We start from the raw sequence: 20320 nt of genomic DNA on the forward strand, positions 1-20320 counted from the left end.
TTCCTACAAACCAAAGGGATTCAAAAGAATTTTTCCTTTGCAAATCCTATCATATAGAATTCCTACAAAAATCCTACAAACCAAAGGAGGCCTTAGTAGTGTGTAATGCCATGGCATAAATAATGCTTATTTTGTGCATTATTGTTGTGAACAGGACCAGGGGATAACAGTTCCGACGAATGCACCCAAAGTTTGCACAGAGGCAATTGAAAAGCGCAAGGGGAAATTGGTGGTGAATGAAGCGGCTAGAGCTGTAAGTTCCTAGTTATCTGTGCTCAACAAATAATCAGTGAAACAAAGGACTGCCTGTTCAGATATCTGCAGGGCTTCCTGCAGATTCTTGATAAGCTGGGCTTCCTCGATTTTGAAACTGAAACCATCAGCTATGCTCAGTCCCTCCCATGATTCTTGTCTATCGTTTCCCCATTTCGGCGCGCCTGCTGACAGAGAAGCTGAAGCTAGCATGCGAGGAGGAAGACTCGAAGTCAGATATTGATCAGTTGTAGGCTACCCGTATGTAGTCTTGCATATTGATTTGTTTTCTCAGAACGTTGATGCTGAATTTTATTGGTTGCGCTTTTGACCTCGTGGTTGCTGTCTTGCTGACGTTGAGCTTTACTTGCCCTGTTCTCTCTCTGAGAACTCGACGACGATGCATGTGTCCTGTCAGTAGCTGGTGTGCAAGCATTCGCGGGTTATTATCGTTCCTTCAGACATCTACCACGTGCTTCATCTGCCGATTGCACTACATGTTTGCTTTTAAAGGCCAGGCAGTGTACTGAAACTACGACTTGCACTACATGCTCGTCGGCACTGCTTCATTGAGGACCGACCATATATCTTCTAAATAAATCTGAATCAGCAAGCACCAGTGGTCTAGTGGTAGAATAGTACCCTGCCACGGTACAGACCCGGGTTCGATTCCCGGCTGGTGCATCTCTCTTTTTTTTTTCTTGGTCACTCTCTCTCTGGCCCTGCCTGACGATTTTTCTTGGTCACTCACTCTCTCTGGCCTTGCCTGACGACGAGTGATGTTTCGTTTTCGCCCGATGAAAAAATGTTGCACATACTCTGTTTTTGGGTGCAGGAATGTTGTCCATACTTCCATCTCGAATGACTAGACGTGGCATTGTGTTTTGTGTGCCTGGGTGCCCCTTTAGAGCATCTACAACCGGATCCTGCAAACCCGTCTCAAGTTTTTGGGCAGGTCGCTCGGTCACGATTTTTTGACCCAGACGAGTCTTTCAATCGTTCGGGCTGACCGGCATCTCTCATATCCAGTCCAAATATGTGGTGAATATGGAACGCCCAGACACGTCCGAGCACGCCTGTCACGTCGGACCCAACAACCCGATCCCACCCTAAATTGCACCAAACCCCCCTTCCTACCCGAGCTACCGGATCCATTTGCTCTCTCCTTTCTTCTTCCTCCGTCGCACCGTCCGGCTCGCAGATCCATGCCGCGCCCGCTCCGCAGCCGTTCCTAGGCTCTCCGCCGCAAGCTTCGAAAGAGCGCTCCCGTCCTCGCCGCGGGGGACGTTGTCACCGGCCCGGACGTCACCGTGGTACGCCGGCAAATCTCCGGCTCCGCCTTGTGCTTGATGTGTTCGACACATTGACCGACCGGAATTATTGTGATTTTGCTAGGTAAACGATGAATTCCGATGCTTCGTCAAACGAGGAGTATGGACCGACGTAGCTTGAATGATTCAATATGAGTTCTTCGATTCGTCAGATTCAGACGAAGAAGTGGACATGATCATGCTCATGAGCATGCAAGAGGAAATGGACTGGCAAGTGGAGCATATTCTCAACTTAAGGGCTCAATCAAAGGGAGAAGAGTGATCAACCGGGACAGGGTGTCCGGAGCAAAGCTGGACAATGACTACTTTGCTCCCACAACTGCTTTCCCGGATGATCCATGGTTTCGTTGCCATTTTCGCATGCGGAAACCATTATTTTTGCGTATTATGGAGGGAGTGGAGGCACACGACGACTACTTCAAAGTGAGAAGGGATTGTTGTGGCCAACTCTCTTTCTCGGCCAAGCAGAAGTGCACGGCTGCTCTGAGGATGCTTGCACTTGGTACTGCTGTAGACGCCGATGGTGAGATGGTCAGGATGGGGGGAGAGCACGACTACTATCAAATTTGCTCGCGCCGTGGTTGAGGTGTTTGGACTGGAATATCTCAGAGAACCAAATGCGCAGGACACAGAAAAGTTGTTGACTATTGAAGAGTCAAGGGGGTTTCCAAAAATGCTCGGATCAATTGATTGCATGCATTGGCAATGGAAAAACTGCCCCAAAGGTCTGCGGGGAATGTAGGTTACACTAGAGAGGCCACCATCATACTAGAAGTGGTGGCATCGTCACATGACTTATGAATTTGGCATGCTTTCTTTGGAATGCCCGGTTCTCACAACGAAATCAACGTGCTTCAACGATCTCTGGTGTTCAGGAGGCTTTGCAATGGGGAATCACCGCCGTGCAACTACACCGTCAACGGCAGGGACTACACCATGGGGTACTATCTTGCCGATGGTGTCAATCCTCAGTGGCCGGCGTTTATGAAGACCATATCCGAGCCGCGTGACAATAAACAAAGCCACTTTGCAACAATGCAGGAGGCGGCTAGGAAAGACGTGGAGAGGGCACTTGGTGTGCTTCAAGCTCGTTGGGGAATTGTGCGGAGCGCTGCAATTATGTGGGAATCGGAAACATTTTGGCAGCTGGTGACATATTGTGTTATTCTGCACAATATGATTGTCGAGGATGAGGGTGATGGTGTAGCCCAAACCCATGATTTCGAAGCACCCGGAGAACAAGTTGAAATCCCGGAAGATCAAGATGCGTCTCAGCTTATGAACTTTCTGCAAATGCATCAGAATCTTCGAAATCAGCAGGTGCACACGCAGCTACTTAATGATCTTGTGGAGCACATGTGGATCCACAATGGCAACCAAGGAGGCAATGCTTGAGTTTGGCTCTTCAAAATAATTTTTATGTAAACGCTATGTATGCTTGATACCAACAATTGTTATTTATATGCGACATTGTGTTGCATGATCAACGTGCATGTATTTGCATGAATTTGAGAGTCCGAATTTAAGATATGCGAAAGCATGAAAGAAAATATAAGGACTCGCCTGGATGCGCCTGCGGGCGTTTGTGTGGCCGGATTTGTCAAAGTCCGGCAGCGTAGATGCTCTTATAGAGCGCACTTGCCACCCAAATAGTGGTGCACCGTCGTGCACTGATCTTAACAGATTAGGACACGCCCACATACATACATATACGTAGATATTATATAGAGATAATAATCCAAACGGTCGAGTGTGCAGACAGTGCAAAGTCCCACGGCATTTCGATGAATCCTGTGTCGGCATCCATCGCGTCCCGAAACGCCCACTCCAAAGCCAGTTGTGCATGTGCGCATGTATGACTTGGAGGTGGTGCAGCCACAAGAAGAAGAAAAAGAAAGAAGAGCCCAGCCGCAGGCCGCAGCCGGGGACTAGACAAGAGGAACCTTTTTTGCTCTGCTCAAGTTTCTATGCAACCCAGCTCCATACTTACGGATGATGACGAATCTGATAAGATGCAGCAGCAACTTGGAATGGGGACGGAGTGTACTCGACGGAGGGATGGATACGCATGCGCTGACGACCATGCGTGCATCCAGCAGCAAGGAAGAAGCAGTGTCCCGACTGTACGACGCACCATGACATGATGGATCGGCCATGGCTTGCCAGACTAGCCACAATAAAGAATAACATACACTAGTAATATACATGTATTCTTAGATTATGTTACTACCTTCATAGTGGGTAGTAACATAAGTATGGTAACATGCATAACTTGATTTATTAGGTTATAGACTCACATTGCATTGGGACATGTGATGTTACAATAACTAGCTAAGTTACTACTACTACCTCTCTCTTCATTAACTCATTGCCACATAGGCAAATTTGTTGAGTTGGACTCGATGTTACTGCTGAAGTTACTTTCACTGTAGCTAGTCTCAGGTTATACATGCCCAGTTCATTCAGGCGCATCATAGGCCAGGGCGGTTTCTCTGCATATGAAGGCTCAGTATGGCAGTGTCACTGATCGCGTTGTTATCCTAACTAATTTGTTTGAGCTCATCCGGACGTTGTGTCTTTTTCTTTCAGCCCGCTCGCCTTGGACGTACCACTGGCGCATGCAATGCAACCACAGGCTAACTGCTTGATCAAGCACTACGAAAATACTCCAAAGCTCGAGTGCGTACTGTGGGGATATTTTTTTTGTTTGTTTGTGAACAAGACCAGAACAGATGTGGATAGACATCATATCGAAGGCAACATACCCGCATACACAAGCAGATTACAACAATCAAATCGGTTGAGTGCGCAAAATTAAAGGCGCAAGTCCCATGACAAACCTCCCCATGCATCCGTCAGCGTCCATGTAAGCAGTTTCCTTTGTTTTGCTCGATCAAGCTGCTCCTCGCAATATATAGAGCATGGTGTTCGCTCTCCGTCCACCCATCGGACGTACTACTCTATGAACCTCGCATGCAAGTTGCCGTCTCGTCGCGCCGCACAGCTTTCTTGACCACACAGTGGAGTACATACTACTCCCTCCGTTCCATATTACTCGTCGCTGATTTAATATAAAGTTTATACTAAATCAGCGATGAGTAATATAAAACGGAGGGAGTACCACACAGGCTCGCAAACATAGATCTGGACCCGTGTTTTTGGTAGGCATCGATGGATCACATGATGGATCGATCGGCCAGACTTGCACACATTACGGTTACTGTCCAATCGATTGAGTGTGCGAAAGGTGCAAGTCCCATGCATGCATCGACATGACGTGCATGCATCCGTCAGCTCAGCGTACTACATGGACGTAGCGCATGCAGCTGTATAGTGACAACTGACAACAGAAGAAGATATCGATCGACCCATACACATATGACACATTACATATGCATACAACTAATCAAGGCGTTCCCTTTGACGAATTTGCTCAAGTCGCTTTTGGCAACACACGTTGCATGGTGTTCGCTTCTTTGTGTCCATCCAATCCTAGCTCGGCCGGATATGGTATATATATGTACAAAACCCCGCAAGTCGCACAAATTTCTTCATGGTTTGTTTATTTCTTTTCTTCCTTCGTTCAAGTGGATGGGCATGCAATGCGCCCAGCAACTTCGAGGTGGAGTGCACTAGTTGGGGGTCAAAGTTGTTGCCTTGATTGGACCGAGCATGCAATGCATGCCCGTCGACCTGCAGGCTGCGCCCTCGTCTCAGACCGTTTGGCTTTGCATCTACAGCAAGCAAGCGATTTATATATGCGAAGAAGACTACGATATGTGGTGCATACAAACTTGTTTGCCTCTGCCTGCAGCCAATCGGAGCACAAGGGCTTGCAAGAGAAAGCTTTGTTTATGCTAAGACGGGCGAGGCATGGATAGACATGGGCCGACAGGTTAGTTAGACTGTGCGCCAACGAGTTAATTAGAAATTGTTAATCACGCGCTCTCGACTTCGACTGCACTTCGATATGAACATTGAACAATCCTCCTGCACTGATAATGTTAAGGCTAAGCGCGCAAAAGTGCAAGTCCCGTGGCATTTCGAACCCTCTGTCGGCACATACATCACGGCCAGAAAATACTCATCAAAGCCGGCTCATGAATGGCATGGACGTGCCGCGGCCACGAGAAGGAGGGATAAGAAGCGGCCAGCCCAGCCGGAAATCGAGTTACTACCACAGTGCCCGCAGTTTTGTTTTGGAAACGGCGAGCCGCACGGTGTTCGTTTTCTGTCCAGGCATACCAGCTCATATAGTATAGCCGTATTGATTTCTGTGGCTGCGCTACCAAGTTGCAGTGCCGGCATATAGGGCTGGAAGCTTTCTTGTCCGCAGCACGATCGATGAGCAGGAACTCCCGCTAGCTGTAGCAGCAAGTGCCCTGTAGGAGCATATAGGCATACAGCAAGGAGGAAGCTTGTCCTGTTCTCAACTGCACCACCTAGGACCTTGCTGCATGCATGCATGCATGATATTTCTTTTTTCAGAGCACACAAATTGTGTGCCTTAACTTTATAAAAGGTAGAAGATAAATACAATAAGCTCCCATCATAACCCGATGAAAAGCAAGAAACACTCCAACTCGAACGAACACAAAACAACCACCACGCAAACGAGCCTGCCCTAGAAAGTCTAACAGGCCGCGTGTCGGCCAACATCGGTCACTTCCGGAGATGCATGATATTTCGATGGATCGGCCATGTTGGCACACCTAAATACATCAGGATATGCATTCCAGTTCAGTTCATCAAGGGTTACACGCACCTCGTCAGCCGAACGGATTTCTCCAATTTACCTACACATACCGAAGGCTAGCACTACATATATCGAAGGCTAGCACACAGCTCAGTAGCATCGCTGATCGATTTGTTAGTATCTTAAGGGCATCTCCGACGCGGTGCCGCAAATGCCACGGATGGTGGTGTCCAGACAATTTTTGCCATGCAACGCGGTGACCAAAATATTGACGGATGTGTCCGTGCGTTCAAATACTCACAAAACCGTCACCAAAGCCGGGGGTGGTTTACGGATGTTCAGACTCGTGCCATGTGTACATCCTATACGCGGTCACACATACCCCTCTCCCGCGTGCAGTGGCGGGGAGCCAGGGGACCAGCAGGGGCCCTGGCCTCCCCTAACAATACTGATTTGAGTCTAGTATTAGTGTAAACTTTGATGTTTTGCTGCTAAAATGATGTATTTTCATGAGCTGGCCCTCTTTAACAAGACATAACAATACTTGGCCCTCCTTATTCGAACTTCCTGGCTCCGCCACTGCCTGCGTGAACCACTCTAGAAGCTTTGTCCGTGCAACGATGCCGGTCGGCTGCTCTAGAGCGGACGCGGCACGATGGCAATTGATGTCGGTTAGAACCAGGCGAACGGACAAAAAGGGAGGGGGGGGGGGGGCGCTTCAATGTAGACGCGGTGATCGAAAAGCCGTTGTGCCACAGTGAAACAACGTTACTCCGCCTTCCTGGCCTATTTAAGCAGGGTTACACTACCCTCCTCGCCGGATCTCCTCTCCAATCCATAAACCCTCTCATCTCCTCTCCACATTCGATCCGATCATCTCCTGCACCGGCAACATGTCAAGTGGGAGCGAATGGTTCTCGGCACCGGCGGGTGAGGGTTGATCTTCATCCAGATGGTGGCACCAGTGCACACGCTCTCCCCGGCCCTCGTCTTCCACCGCGTCGTCCAAGAAGGAGGGCATGCTCGCCTCGGACGACAAGGAGCAGCAGCCGCCGCCATCCTCGCCAAGCCTGCTGCAATGGATGAGGAGTTCTAGCGACAACTAGAGTTCCTCCTCGGGCGATCTCTCTATGACCACGGTCCAGCACCGGCCGCACCACCTCGCTGCCGCGTTAATCAGGAGCCCCCCACCAACCCCTGTTGCTACTGCCACGTCGAAATTGGAGGCCACGTCAAGGAGGAAGAGCCGTTGTCGTCATCGCACAACATGCTCGACTGCTTCGACCAGTCGATGTGGTGCGACAAGTAGAGTGTGTCGGGACGCCGCCCCATCGCAGAGAAGTAGGAGCCCTCCCCCATGCTCATGAATGCGCGCAAGCAGCCCCCTGCATGGGAGTACCTAGAACTCATCTAGATGAGACGTAATTTGGTCTCATTCATCTGAAAAACAAGAATGGATACAACCCACGTCAGCACACACGCATCTTATAGCATTACATCCAATGGCTATAAAAGATGAATGAAACTAAATTAAATCTCATCTAGATGAGTTCTAGCAAAACTGTTTTTGTTTTGCGGATGGCCAATCAGGGTTGTCACGGCTCCTACGTACCTTTCCGTCGCTGCAAGGACCACTACAAAGATGGAGCGGATGACTACAAAGATGGAGCGGATGACGACGGCGCTCCAGCCGGCCAAGGGGCCACGAGCACGAGGTTACTGTCCGATACCTTGCTGCTTTTTTGTTTTAGAAAAATAGTTAGTTGAACGAACGAAATATTGTTTGATTTATGTAAATATATATCAATTTTTTATCTGGTTTGCATGAAAATGGTTTGTGTTGCATGAAATTTCTCTGTTTAGTTTAATTTATGTGCGGACGTTTTGGTGCTTGTGGTTGGATGACCGACTCTTGTATCCTTGTCTGCTAACTTGTACACCGGCCGTGCGTTCATGAGATGCCCTAATTAAATTGGGCTCTCATCGGGAGGCTGCTCTTTATTCACACCGTACTCTTGTATCCTTGTCTGCTAACTTGTTACCGGGGAAGCAAGGCAAGCTGCATGTTACCTGAGTACCGAACTGGATTGTGCATGCCGTGACCAACTACGTAGTACGTGGCCTGGATATGTATACTGATCTGGCGGCCAAGATAAAGGCAATCCACTTGGGTAACAAACAATCCAGTCGGTTTGGTTCATTGTGCAAAGGTGCAAGTCACACATGCATGAACATACTTTTCGTGGATCGTCCGTCAGCAACAATGGGGCGTAGTGCAGTGACAACAGAAGATCTGACGCATGCACACATTACGTCTACATAAACTAATGGAGGAGTTATCTTTGCTGAATATTGCTCAAGTCGCTTTTGGCAATATACACAGCGTTTTTAATAATAAAAATTATACTTATAAGTTAGGTCAGCCCAGGTGTGCGTGCATGTTACCGGAGAAGCAAGGCAAGGCTGCATGTTACCGAAGTACTGAACTGGATTGTGCATGGATCTCATCATCTGAAGCCTGGATATGTATACTGATGCCTGGTCTAACAAACAATCCAGCCGGTCCAGTGTGCAAAAAGTGCCAAAGTGCCTCCTAATGTCCATGTTTTTTAGTGGCTTATTATTCGTAACAAAAGTTTAACCAGGGATGACGACCTGGCTAAACGTAGGCATGTTTTTTTTTCTTTTCAAAAAGGGGTTACCCCGGCCTCTGCATTAGAACGATGCATACGGCCATCTTATTAAAACAAATAAATAAGGTTGTAACAAGGTCTCAAAGTCTCGAACTGAAACAAAAGCTCACTCAGAGCCAAATAGGCTAGAAACACAAACTAGCCAAAACAGGGGCGCCACAACCGGCTGGCTAAAGCAAGATAGGTAAACTAATTGCCTATCCTATTACATGACCGGCATCCAAACCGGTTGAAGATATCCCGAGCTACCATCTCCCAGCGGATAGATCCAGTAACCAAATGCTCCCTGGCCTCCATCGGAGTGAGTAGCGACCACGAACGGATCAATGCCGTGGCTCTGAAGATAACCTGCATAAAATGACTAAACGTAGGCATGTAGATGATACTTCGTGTGTATTTTGCAATGAACCTGAAAGTATTTAACACTTGTTCTTTGACTGTATACTTGCACAACAGATGCGGGTTGTGGTGGCAGAGAGTATTGATATTCATGTCCCCAACTCCTTTTATTCCTTGCTTTCTTTCTCGAAAGTTAAGAAACGTTTTGATGCTGAAAATTTGGTCACTTATGCTGCCTTATAGAGCTTATGGCTTTTGCGAATTGACTTTGTGTTCCAGGATCGAAGATGGCGAAGCATTCGATGTATCCTCGATCTGGTGGGCTCCACAATTCGATAGTGGAAAATCCTATGCTCAGACAATCAAGTTGCCCTCCTGTTTCGCTGGTTAAGACTGCTCGATCATCTGCGAGGGGAGCTGCTTAGAATAGCCTGGGTTGCTGATCTTTAGGAGAATTTGTCAGCAGGAGACAATTTTGTTGCGCTGTAATTTTTAACTCCATGCCCCCCTGATCCATGTGTTGCCTGGGAGGTTTTTCTAAACCCTGTAATAATTTGTTGCAGTTAGTTTCGAACCCTACCCCCACTCCTTCCCTAACCCTACCCCCACTCCCGCTCCCATGCAGCGCTGCCGCGCGGCACCGGAACGTCCCCGCACCCTTCCTCCGGTACTCTCCAGTGCCCGATCCCCTACCGCCGCCGCCGCCGCCGGGGGAATCGCAGGCAAAGCCTGTGTGCTGCAGGGTGGCGGCGGCGCTTCTCCTCGGCCAGCGCTTCGGTCAGGGTAGCGGTGGTCCACGCCGGCCAGACCTATGGCAGTGGCGCGGGGCGGCGATGGCCAGATTTGGCATGCTGGTGGTGGCGTACATCGACGGATCCAGCGACGATGGCTTGGGTGCCCGATCTGGGCCCATATGAGCTTCGGCGGGTCGAACATGCGGATGTCGTATACCATCCTGGCCGCAACACAAGGAAGTCGGGGGCTCCAGCCCTTGGCGTGGCGATGGTGGCCACCTCTTTCGTCGGAGGTGGTCGCCCCGAGGCTGGGTGGTCAAATCTCGAGATCCGTCATCTGGTCCAGGCTGCGAGTTGGGGAGACATAGTTGCCGGTGAAAGCCGAGCCGATGGTGGCATTCTGCACCGATACCTTGATGAAGGCATCGTCGTGTAACTACTGTCGACTCACTCGTGCTGCTTCGGGGGAAACCCTAGGATCTGGTCTTCCAAATCGAACGATGGCGGTACTGCGGTGTCGTTTCTCTCTTGGGAGCATCGTTTGTGGAGCAGCGGTGGAAGACAGAGGCCAGAGGCAGGAGGTGGAGCGGTTTCGTCTTGCACGGAGCTTCGGTGGAGATGTCAACTCATGCCTGGCCGACGGGTGCTACGTTGTGTCATGCTTGGTCGGCAGGTTCTACGGACGACAGATCTTCCAGAGTCTTCGCGTCTGGATAGACGAGCGCAAGGCGGTGGTGTCGTTGAGCATCATGGTGGCGTCGACGGATGTCCGGACTGGCAAGGATGATGCGGATCTCTCTTCTGAAGACGGGTCAGCGGTTCGATGATGATGGTGGCTTCTAAAACGTGTGGATATGGTGTGCGCTTTAGATCTGCTGCACCGGCGGTTAGTTCCGATACGTTATGTGGATGGATCGGCGACGACACCGGTTTTAGATATGGAAAGTGAGAGCAATCCATATTATCGAGTTTGTAGGTGTGAGTGGTGGCTTCGGATGACTTGATGTATGTTCTTGTCAGACCTTTATTGAATAATTAATAAGAATGAATGCATGCATCGATTGATGTAGAGGTATAGGTTTAACCTCCTTTTGAGAAGAAGAAAAAAATGCTGCAGCTACTTTCGGCTGTGCTGAGAGCTGTTAACCGTCACTGTTTTGTGTTGCCTTGGCTTAAGAAAAAGTTGGGGCGGGGGAAACCCATATGTTGAACCTCCATCATCACTGACCTCCATACACCCGTCAGCACAGCGTCCATGGCCGTAGTGCAGCTGTGCAGTGATAACAGAAGATCGACTCATCGACCCATACACACATTTACAAAGAAGCGGTTCCCTTTGCTGAAATTGCTCAAGCTGCTTTTGGCAATATGCAGAGCGTTGTGCACTCGTTGTGTCCAGTCCACCCAATCCAAGCTCGACCGTTGTGTCCACCCCTCAAGTTGCGGTCGCGTAGTCGCATAAATTTCTTGACAGTTGATCATTTTTTTCTTTGTTCCAGTGGGTCGGCATGTACGTACGCAGCAGCTTGGACAAGCTGCACGTTAATCAGTACTACGACTAGTTCTCCTCCCCAACTGGACTGTGCACGTTGTAAGCCTGGAGACGCACACACTAATCTCAAACACAACACACGAAGGCAAATCCACATGCAAACACCAGCAGGTAATCCATTGCCAATGCACGCGAAGGGGTATCGACGATCCAATCGGATCGGATGAGTGTGAGAGTGCAGGCCAAAGTTGCCGCGCACCCGTCAGCGCACGCACGTCCATGGGCGTACGTGGTGCGGTGACAACTCAAGATCGGCCCATAGGCACGTTGTACAATACATACACAAACCAATCAAGCAGCTCACTTTTCTTTTCTTTTGCATTCTTTGCCCGAGGCAGCAGAGCTCGGCGTGGTGTTCGCGTTGTGTCCACCCAATCCCACCCCGGCCGTACTGCCATGCGAACCCCGCACAGATATCTTCACCGTTGTTTATGTCCTCCTCTGTTCGAGTCGAGTGAGTCGTCATGCAACTTGGAGCCGGAGTGGCTACGCCGCCGGATACGTTAACGAAAACCACAGCCCGGCAGGCGTGATCGAGTCGCTGAGACTCAGAGGTCCGGTCAAACCAGCTAGAACTCACGAGCATCGCAGCCGTCCAATCCATGTGAACGCCTCGGCGGTCAAAGATGAGAGCTGTCGCCTTAATTCGATCTCGGCGGCCTGCGCCCTCGTTTCAGACCGCCTGGCTTGGCATGCACACGAAGCAACCCATTTATATATACTTGTATACATCCGATAACGCCGTATGCATGCAAAGACCGGAAGACTACGTATGCGGCATGTACATACCACCACCACTTGTTTGTCCCGGTCAGCCGGCCGCAGCCAATCACAGCGCAAGGGCCTGCACAAGATAACATTTCTTTTTCTAAGCCGGGGCAGCCCGGACGTGGATGGACATCGACTGGCCAGTTAGGTAAACCTGTTTGTTAATCACTCGACTGGAAATTTGATTAGATATCGTCCATGGCTGCTGCTCCTGACTTTGGGCGGCAATCATGGGAGGAACATGCATGGCGACGGTATAAAATAGATTTCGATTGGTGCGGGCGGGCGGGCGGGCAGGGAGGCAGTGAAGCATCACGCGTGCGTGCACATGCACGCGCATGTGAGGCCTCGGCAGGCCGTACCGTGACTGGCACGGCCGGCCCGTCGCCGACCGCGCCGGGCCCGCCGCGACGGGGACGGCTCGACGCAGCGGGCCGGGCCGGGCCGCCGTCGCATGCCACTGGTAACGGACGGACGGAGGAACGGAGGAGGTGCAAGAAAGCGGCGACCCAACAACCCGCTTTGACCGTCGCAGCCTCTCTAGAAGAAAAGCAAACAGAGCCATCTCAGTTAAGCCAGAGAGAGAGAGAGAGAGATGAGAGGGAGGGGGACGGTGCAAGTGGGCGGGGATCCACTTGTGCGCGCTCACGTTATCCTGGTGGTGTCGGTTTTTGTAACGCCACTTGCAGCCCAGCCCGGCTGCATCTGCCCAGAGGGAGAGAGGGGGGGATTGAGAGGGACCGGAGAGTAAAATAAGGAAAAGTCGGGCAGGCGGAAAAGCGCAAGTTGCCTGTCACGCTCGCTCCCTCCCCTCCCGACGTACCAGTACACGGCCGCGGTACCAGTCACGTCCTCCTTTCTCGCCCTTTGGTCACTTCTCCGTCCCGTGCAAGTGGCCGGCCCGTTCCGTCCCGTCCCGTCCCCCACGCAAACGCACGCCCCCTACTTGTACTTGATTCATATCAATGGCAGGTTCTTGTTTTGACATCCTCAAAGAAATGGCACATGCATGCATGTATCTGTGGTTCGGTGTGTGACAAAGACCGCAATGCGTGAGGAGATAATCTTGATTTAGTCCGGCGAGAATATGACGGCTTTGGTGTGCTGTGCCTCGTTCAACATTTTGTAAATTTGACCAAATGTTAGAAGCCAAAATGGGACGAGAACACAAACACACGCGTTCCACAATGGAACGAGTATATACAGAGATGGTGATGAGCCTTGCATCGGTCGAACCTAGTTTTTACTCCTCAATTTCTGTCAAATCTTATCATCGTCTTACCGAGAACAAACAAAGGGGAACCAACGAAAACTAGAGCTAGGAACACTGCTAGGGGGTGTCTCGCGATAAGGAGAAACAGCGAGGGGCCGGGTGGGAAAGCGCACCGACCGGTCCGAACCGACCCACCGACCCCTCGCCTTCACGCCAGAAAGAACAAGAGAAAAATAATCGACCGCCACCACCCGCGCACCACCACCACCATGGATTTCGATTCATTAATCGGAAAATCGGAGCGCGATTTTACCGAAACGCCCCTGCGGCCGAGCCGGGCTCGAGTTGACCGCCGGAGGGAGGCACGGGCCGGCGATTGGATCGAGCGATCACGGGAAAATCGGAGCGCGATTTTACCGAAACGCCCCTGCGGCCGAGCCGGGCTCGAGTTGACCGCCGGAGGGAGGCACGGGCCGGCGATTGGATCGAGCGATCACGGCAGCGCGCCGTACGCGGGCCCTCGGCCGGCGAGCTTCTCGGCGGTGCGGGCGAGGGACTGGAGGTTGCACTTGACGATGGTGTCCACGAAGACGCGGGTGTCCTCGGGCGTGTTCCCGGGGGGCACGTCCACCACGTACGACTCCACCACCAGCGTCGCCGACGCGCTCTCCCCGGGCGCCGGGTGCACCGTCGTCACCGACCGGTAGTTGCGGAGCCGGTGCTCGCCGCCCACCACGCTGAAGCTCAGCACGTGCCGCTCGTCGTCCAGGATCTCCAGCCGCTCCCGGCTCGACGCCGCGGGGAGGCCCGACACCACGCGCACCTCCCGCAGCGTGCCCACGCCGCCGTCCCCGTCCAGCAGCGCGCAGCTGCGCACGAAGCTCTTGTACGCCTGCGGCTGGTCGAAGCGACGGACCACGGCCCACACGTCGGCGGCGGGCGCCGCCACGCGCTGCACCACCGCCGAGCAGCAGCACCGGCCCCCCGGCGCCGCGTGCTCGTGGTGCCGCGCCACCTCCGGCGGCACCGTCCCGTCGTGCTCGCCGCACCTGTGGGCCCCCGCGGCCGCCGCCGTCGCCAGGCCGCCGGAGGAGGAGACCAGACAGTGGTGCTGCTGCAGCGCCGCCGCGCTGTACGGCGTCGGCATCGGCTCGAGGGCGGAGCGGGTCACCTCGCCTGCTAGCTGTTTGTTTGGTGGGATGGGTGCGCTGCGGGCTGCGGCGCTGCTTCGTTTGGCTTGGTTTGGGAGTAAATTAAAGGTGGGTGGAGCGAGACGCACTATATATATAGTGCGGAGCACCTGTGGCTCACCGGGAAGCAACGCGCTTCCAGTTGCCGCTAGTCTCCGGGGCATCACCGTCTCCTCTCTCCCTTAAAAAAAACACATTTTCCTGTGAAAAAAGAGTAAATCACATATTTTTACAGTGCCCACTTGTTTGAAAAACATTAGTTATTCAATATTGCACACTACCCAAATCAATATTTTTGCCCCTTACCTAATATGGATAACGATTATATCCGGCCGACCGCTAGAAATTCGGTGGGTACGTGTGCCGCGCGCCGTGGCCCCATGCGGCTTGAAACTGGGATCCTCTTCCTTACCTTCTTTCCACCACTCCGCAATCCATCTAGTCAACTGGATAGAAATTCGGCGGGCGCATGCGCCGTGAGCCATAAGTGCCATGCAGCTAGAAACTACATCCCCTTCTTTCTTTTTTCACCGTCCCGCGATCCATCTAGCCAAGTGTGTAAAAATTTGGCAAACGCGTGTGCCACGTGCCATGAACCTCACGTGGCTACAAACTACAATCCTCTTCCTTATCTTTCTTCCACCGCACCACACTCCATTTTTGTCTCATCCTTTTTTCCTTCTCCCAAAGCAAAATACGGCAAGGAGCGCCCAAATAGATCACCATCTCATGCCCTCGTCAATGCAACCAACCTTACTGCATCTCTGAGCAGAGGTCATGACCGGGGCATATTACCATCTCCTCCTTTCCTACCAAAATCAAAATTTTCTGCATCAAAGATGCAAATAACATTTTTACAGTGCCCACTTAACTGAAAATTTGTTATACAATATTCTACACTCCCTGAACTACATTTATTTGCCCATTATCTAATATGGATAACGATTATATCCGATCGATCAGCTAGCAATTCGGCGGACGCGTGACGCCATGGCCCCATGCGGATAGAAACAGTGATCCCCTTCCTTATCTTTTTTTCACCATCCCGCAATCCATCTAGCCAACTGGCTAGAAATTCGGCGGGCGCGTGCGCCGCTCGCCTTGGGCCCCATGCATCTAGAAACTACGATCCCTTTCCTTATCTTTTTTTCCACCTCCCCTCAATCCATCTAGCCGAGTGGCTAGAAATCCGGCAAACGTGTGTGCCATTCACCACGAGCCCCACACGGCTACAAACTGCGATCCCCTTTCTTATCTTTCTTCCACCACACCGCATTTCATCTTTGTCTCTCCCTGTTGTCTCCCCTACAACGCTTGTCCTTGTTTTCCTTCTCCCCCAATAAAATACGGCAAGGAGCGTCCAAATAGATCACCATGTTATGCCCTCGTCGATGCAAGCAACCATAATGCATCTCTGAGCGGAGATCATGGCCGGGGCATATCACCGACTCCTCTGTTCCTACCAAAATCAATTTTTTTCTATAAAGAAAAATGCAAATCACATTTTTACAGTGCCCACTTTGCTGAAAACATTTATCATCCAATATTCTACACTACCCAAACTACATTAATTTCCCCCTTGTCTAATATGGACAACGATTATATCCGGCCGACTGGCTAGAAACTCGGCAGGCGCTCGACGCAATGGCCCCATGCGGCTAGAAACTGTGATCCCCTTCCTTATCTTTTCTCCACCGCCTCACAATCCATCTAGCAAACTGGCTAGAACTTCGACGGGCACGTGCGCCACTCGTCATGGGCCCCATGCGACTAGAAACTAAGATCCCCTTCCTTATTTTTTTCACCACCCCGCAATCCATTTAGCCAAGTGGCTAGAAATTCAGCGAACGTGTATGCCATGCACCACGGGCCCCGCACGGCTACAAACTCTCATCCCCTTTCTTATTTTTCTTCCACCGCATCGCACTCCATCTTTGTCTCTCCCTGTTGTCTCCCGTGTCGTGCTTGTCCTTTTTTACTTCTCCCACAGCAAAATACGCCAGGGAGCACCCAAATAGATCACTATGTGATTCCCTTGTCGATGCAAGCAACCAAACTGCATCTTCGAGCAGAGGTCGTGGCCGGGGCATATCACTGTCTCATCTCTTTCTACCCAAATCAAATTTTTCTATAGAAAGATGCAAGTCATATTTTTACAGTGCACACTTAGCTGAAAACATTTGTTATCCAATATTCTACACTCCCCAAACTACATTTATTTGCCCCCTATCTAATATGGATAACGATTATATCCGGCCGTCCGGCTAGCAATTCGGCATGGTGGGTGATGCCATGGCCCCGTGCGGTTAGAAACTATGACCCCCTTCCTTATCTTTTGTCCACCGCCCCGCAATCCATCTAGCCAACTGGCTAGAAATTCGGCGGGCGCATGCGCCACTCGCCATGGGCCCCATGCGGCTAGAAACTACGATCCCCTTCCTTATCTTTTTTCCACCGCCCCGCAATTCATCTACCCGAGTGACTAGAAATTCGGGGAATGCGTGTGGCATGCGCCATGGCCCCCACACGGCTATAAACTGCGACCCCCTTCCTTATCTTTCTTCCACCGCACCGCATTCCATCTTTGTCTCTCCCTGTTGCCTGCCCTGATGCGCTTGTCTTTTTACCTTCTACCACATCAAAATACGGCAAGGAGCTTCTAAATAGATCACCATGTGATGCCCTCATCGATGCAAGCAGCCACACTTTATCTCTGAGCGGAGGTCATGGTCGGGGCATATCATCGGCTCCTCTCTTCCTACCCAAGTCAAATTTTTCTATAGAAAAGGAAAACCACATTTTTGCAGTCCCCACTTAGCTGAAAAACATTTGTTATCCGATGTTCTACACTTCCCAAACTACATTTATTTGACCCTTATCTAGTATCGATAACGATTATATCCGGTCGACAGTCTAGCAATTCGGCGGGGCGGGAGACGCCATGGCCCTGTGCAGCTAGAAACTGTGACCCCATTCCTTATATTTTCTCCACCGCCCCGCCATCCATCTAGCCAACTGGCTAGAAATTCGGCAGGCGCGTGCACCACACACCATGGGACCCATGCGGCTAGAAACTACGATCCCCTTCCTTATCTTTTTTCCACCGCCCCGCAATCCATCTAGCCAAGGGGCTAGAAATTCGGCGAACGCGTGTGCCATGCGCCTCGGGCCCGACACGGCTACAAACTATGATCCCCTTCCTTATCTTTCTTGCACCGCACCGCACTCCATCTTTGTCTCTCCCTGTTGTCTCCCATGCCGCGCTTGTCCTTGTTTCCTACTCCACAACAAAATACGGCAAGGAGCGCCCGAATAGATCACAATGTGATGTCCTCATCGATGCAAGCAACCACACTACATATCTGATCGGAGGCGATGGCCGTGGCATATCACCATCTCCTGTCTTCCTACCCAAATCAATTTTTTCTATAGAAAAATGCAAGTCACATATTTACAGTGCCCATTTAGCTGAAAACATTTGTTATCCAATATTCCATCCTCCCTAAACTACATTTATTTTCCCCTTATCTAATATGGATAACGTTTATATCCGGTCCACCAACTAGCAAGAGGTGTGGCACGTGACGCCATGGCCCCGTGCGGCCAGAAACTATGACCCCCTTTCTTATCTTTTCTCCACCGCCCCGCAATCCATCTAGCCAACTCACTAGAAATTCGGTGGGCGTGTCGCCACTCGCCATGGGCCCCATGCGGCTAGAAACTATTATCCCCTTCCTTATATTTTTTCAACCGCCCTGCAATCCATCTAGCCGAGTGGCTAGAAATTCGGCGAACGCGTGTGTCGTGCACCACAGGCCCCACACGGCTACAAACTGCGATCCCTTCATTATCTTTCTTCTGTCGCACCGCGCTCCATCTTTGTCTCTCAGTGTTGTCTCCCCTGCAGCGCTTGTCCTTTTTTCCTTGTCCCACAACAAAATACGGCAAGGAGCGTCCAAATAGATCACCATGTGATGCCCTCTTCGATGCAAGCAACCACATGCCATCTCTGAGCGTAGGTCATGGCCGTGGCATATCACTATCTCCTCTCTTCCTACCCAAATCAAAGTTTTCTATAGAAAAAGCAAATCACATTTTTACAGTGCCCACTTAGCTGAAAACATTTCTTTTCCAATATTCTACATTCCCCAAACTACATTTATTTGCCCTTTAACTAATATGGATAACGATTATATCCTGCTACCCGACTAGCAACTCGGCGGGCCCGTGACTCCATGGCCCCGTGCGGCTAGAAACTATGATCAACTTCCTTATTTATTCTCCGTCGCCCCACAATTCATCTAGCCAACTGGCTAGAAATTTGGCGGGCCGTGTGCCACTCGCCATGGGCCTCACGCGGCTAGAAACTACGATCTGCTTCCTTATCTTTTTTTCCACCGCCCTCCAATCCATCTAGCCGAGTGGCTAGAAATTCGGCGAACGTGTGTGCCATGCTCCACGGGCCCCAAACTACTAAAAACTGTGATCCCCTTTCTTATATTTCTTCCACCGCACCACACTCCATCTTTGTCTCTCCCTATTGTCTCCCGTGCCGTGCTTGTCCTTTTCTTTTCTTCTCCCACAAGAAAATACGACAAGGAGCGTCCAAATAGATCACAATGTGATTCCATTGTCGATGCAAGCAACCACATTGCATCTCTGGGCGGAGGTCACGGCCGAGTGGCTAGAAATTCGGCGAACGCATGTGCCATGCGCCATGGGCCCCGCACTGCTACAAACTGCGATCCCCTTCCTTATCTTCCTTCCACCGCACCGCACTCCATCTTTGTCTCTCCCTATTGTCTCCCCTGTCGTGCTTGTCCTTTTTCCTTCTCCCACAGCAAAATACGGAAAGGAGCGCCCAAATAGATCACTATGTGATGCCCTCGGCGATGCAAGAAACCACACTGCATCTCTCAGCGGAGGTAATGGTCGGGGCATATCACCATCTCCTCCCGTCCTACCCAAAATGAAAATTTTCTATAGGAAAATGCAAATCACATTTTTGTAGTGCCAACTTAGCTGAAAACATTTGTTATCCAATATTCTACACTCCCCAAACTACATTTATTTGCCCCTTATCTAATATGGATAATGATTTTATCCCACCGACCGGCTAGCAATTCGACGGGCGTGTGACACCATGCGGCTAGAAACTGTGATCCCATTCCTTATCTTTTCTCCACCGCCCCGCAATCCATCTAGCCAACTGGCTAGAAATTTGGCAGGCGCGTGCGCCACTCGGCATGGGCTCCATGTGGCTAGAAACTATGTTCCCATTCCTTATCTTTTTTTCCACCGCCCCGCAATCCATCTGGCCGAGTGGCTAGAAATTTGGCGAACGCGTGTACCATGCGCCAGGGGCCCCACACGGCTACATATTGCGACCCATTATATTTCTTGCACCGCATCACATTCAATCTTTTTCTCTCCCCGTCGTCTCCCCGGCCTCACTTGTCCTTTTTTTTCTCCTCCCACGGCAAAATACGGCAAGGAGCGCTCAAATTGATCACCATACACTGCACCTCTGAGCGGAGGTCGTGGCCGGGGTA

At 51.0% G+C, this 20320-nt stretch overlaps 1 protein-coding gene, 1 non-coding gene and 1 pseudogene across 2 annotated transcripts; 2 read left to right on the forward strand and 1 right to left on the reverse strand.

Annotated features, from left to right (window-relative positions):
- The first annotated feature begins 865 nt into the window (after positions 1-865).
- TRNAG-GCC (transfer RNA glycine (anticodon GCC)) lies at positions 866-936 on the forward strand. Its single transcript has one exon. It is a non-coding gene; the product is annotated as a tRNA-Gly (tRNA).
- A 1469-nt stretch (positions 937-2405) lies between these two features.
- On the forward strand, positions 2406-2978 carry LOC147983672 (uncharacterized). The gene has a single exon (XM_087540825.1). It carries the CDS (start codon positions 2406-2408, stop codon positions 2976-2978), a length of 573 nt encoding a protein of 190 aa, XP_087396951.1.
- A 10613-nt stretch (positions 2979-13591) lies between these two features.
- On the reverse strand, positions 13592-14838 carry LOC125535519 (abscisic acid receptor PYL12 pseudogene; annotated as a pseudogene).
- Between the last annotated feature and the right edge of the window lie 5482 nt (positions 14839-20320).

This window comes from Triticum urartu, chromosome 2A (genome assembly GCF_056163025.1).
Source record: "Triticum urartu cultivar PI428250 chromosome 2A, HENAU_Tu73, whole genome shotgun sequence".
Classification (NCBI taxonomy): Eukaryota; Viridiplantae; Streptophyta; class Magnoliopsida; order Poales; family Poaceae; genus Triticum; species Triticum urartu.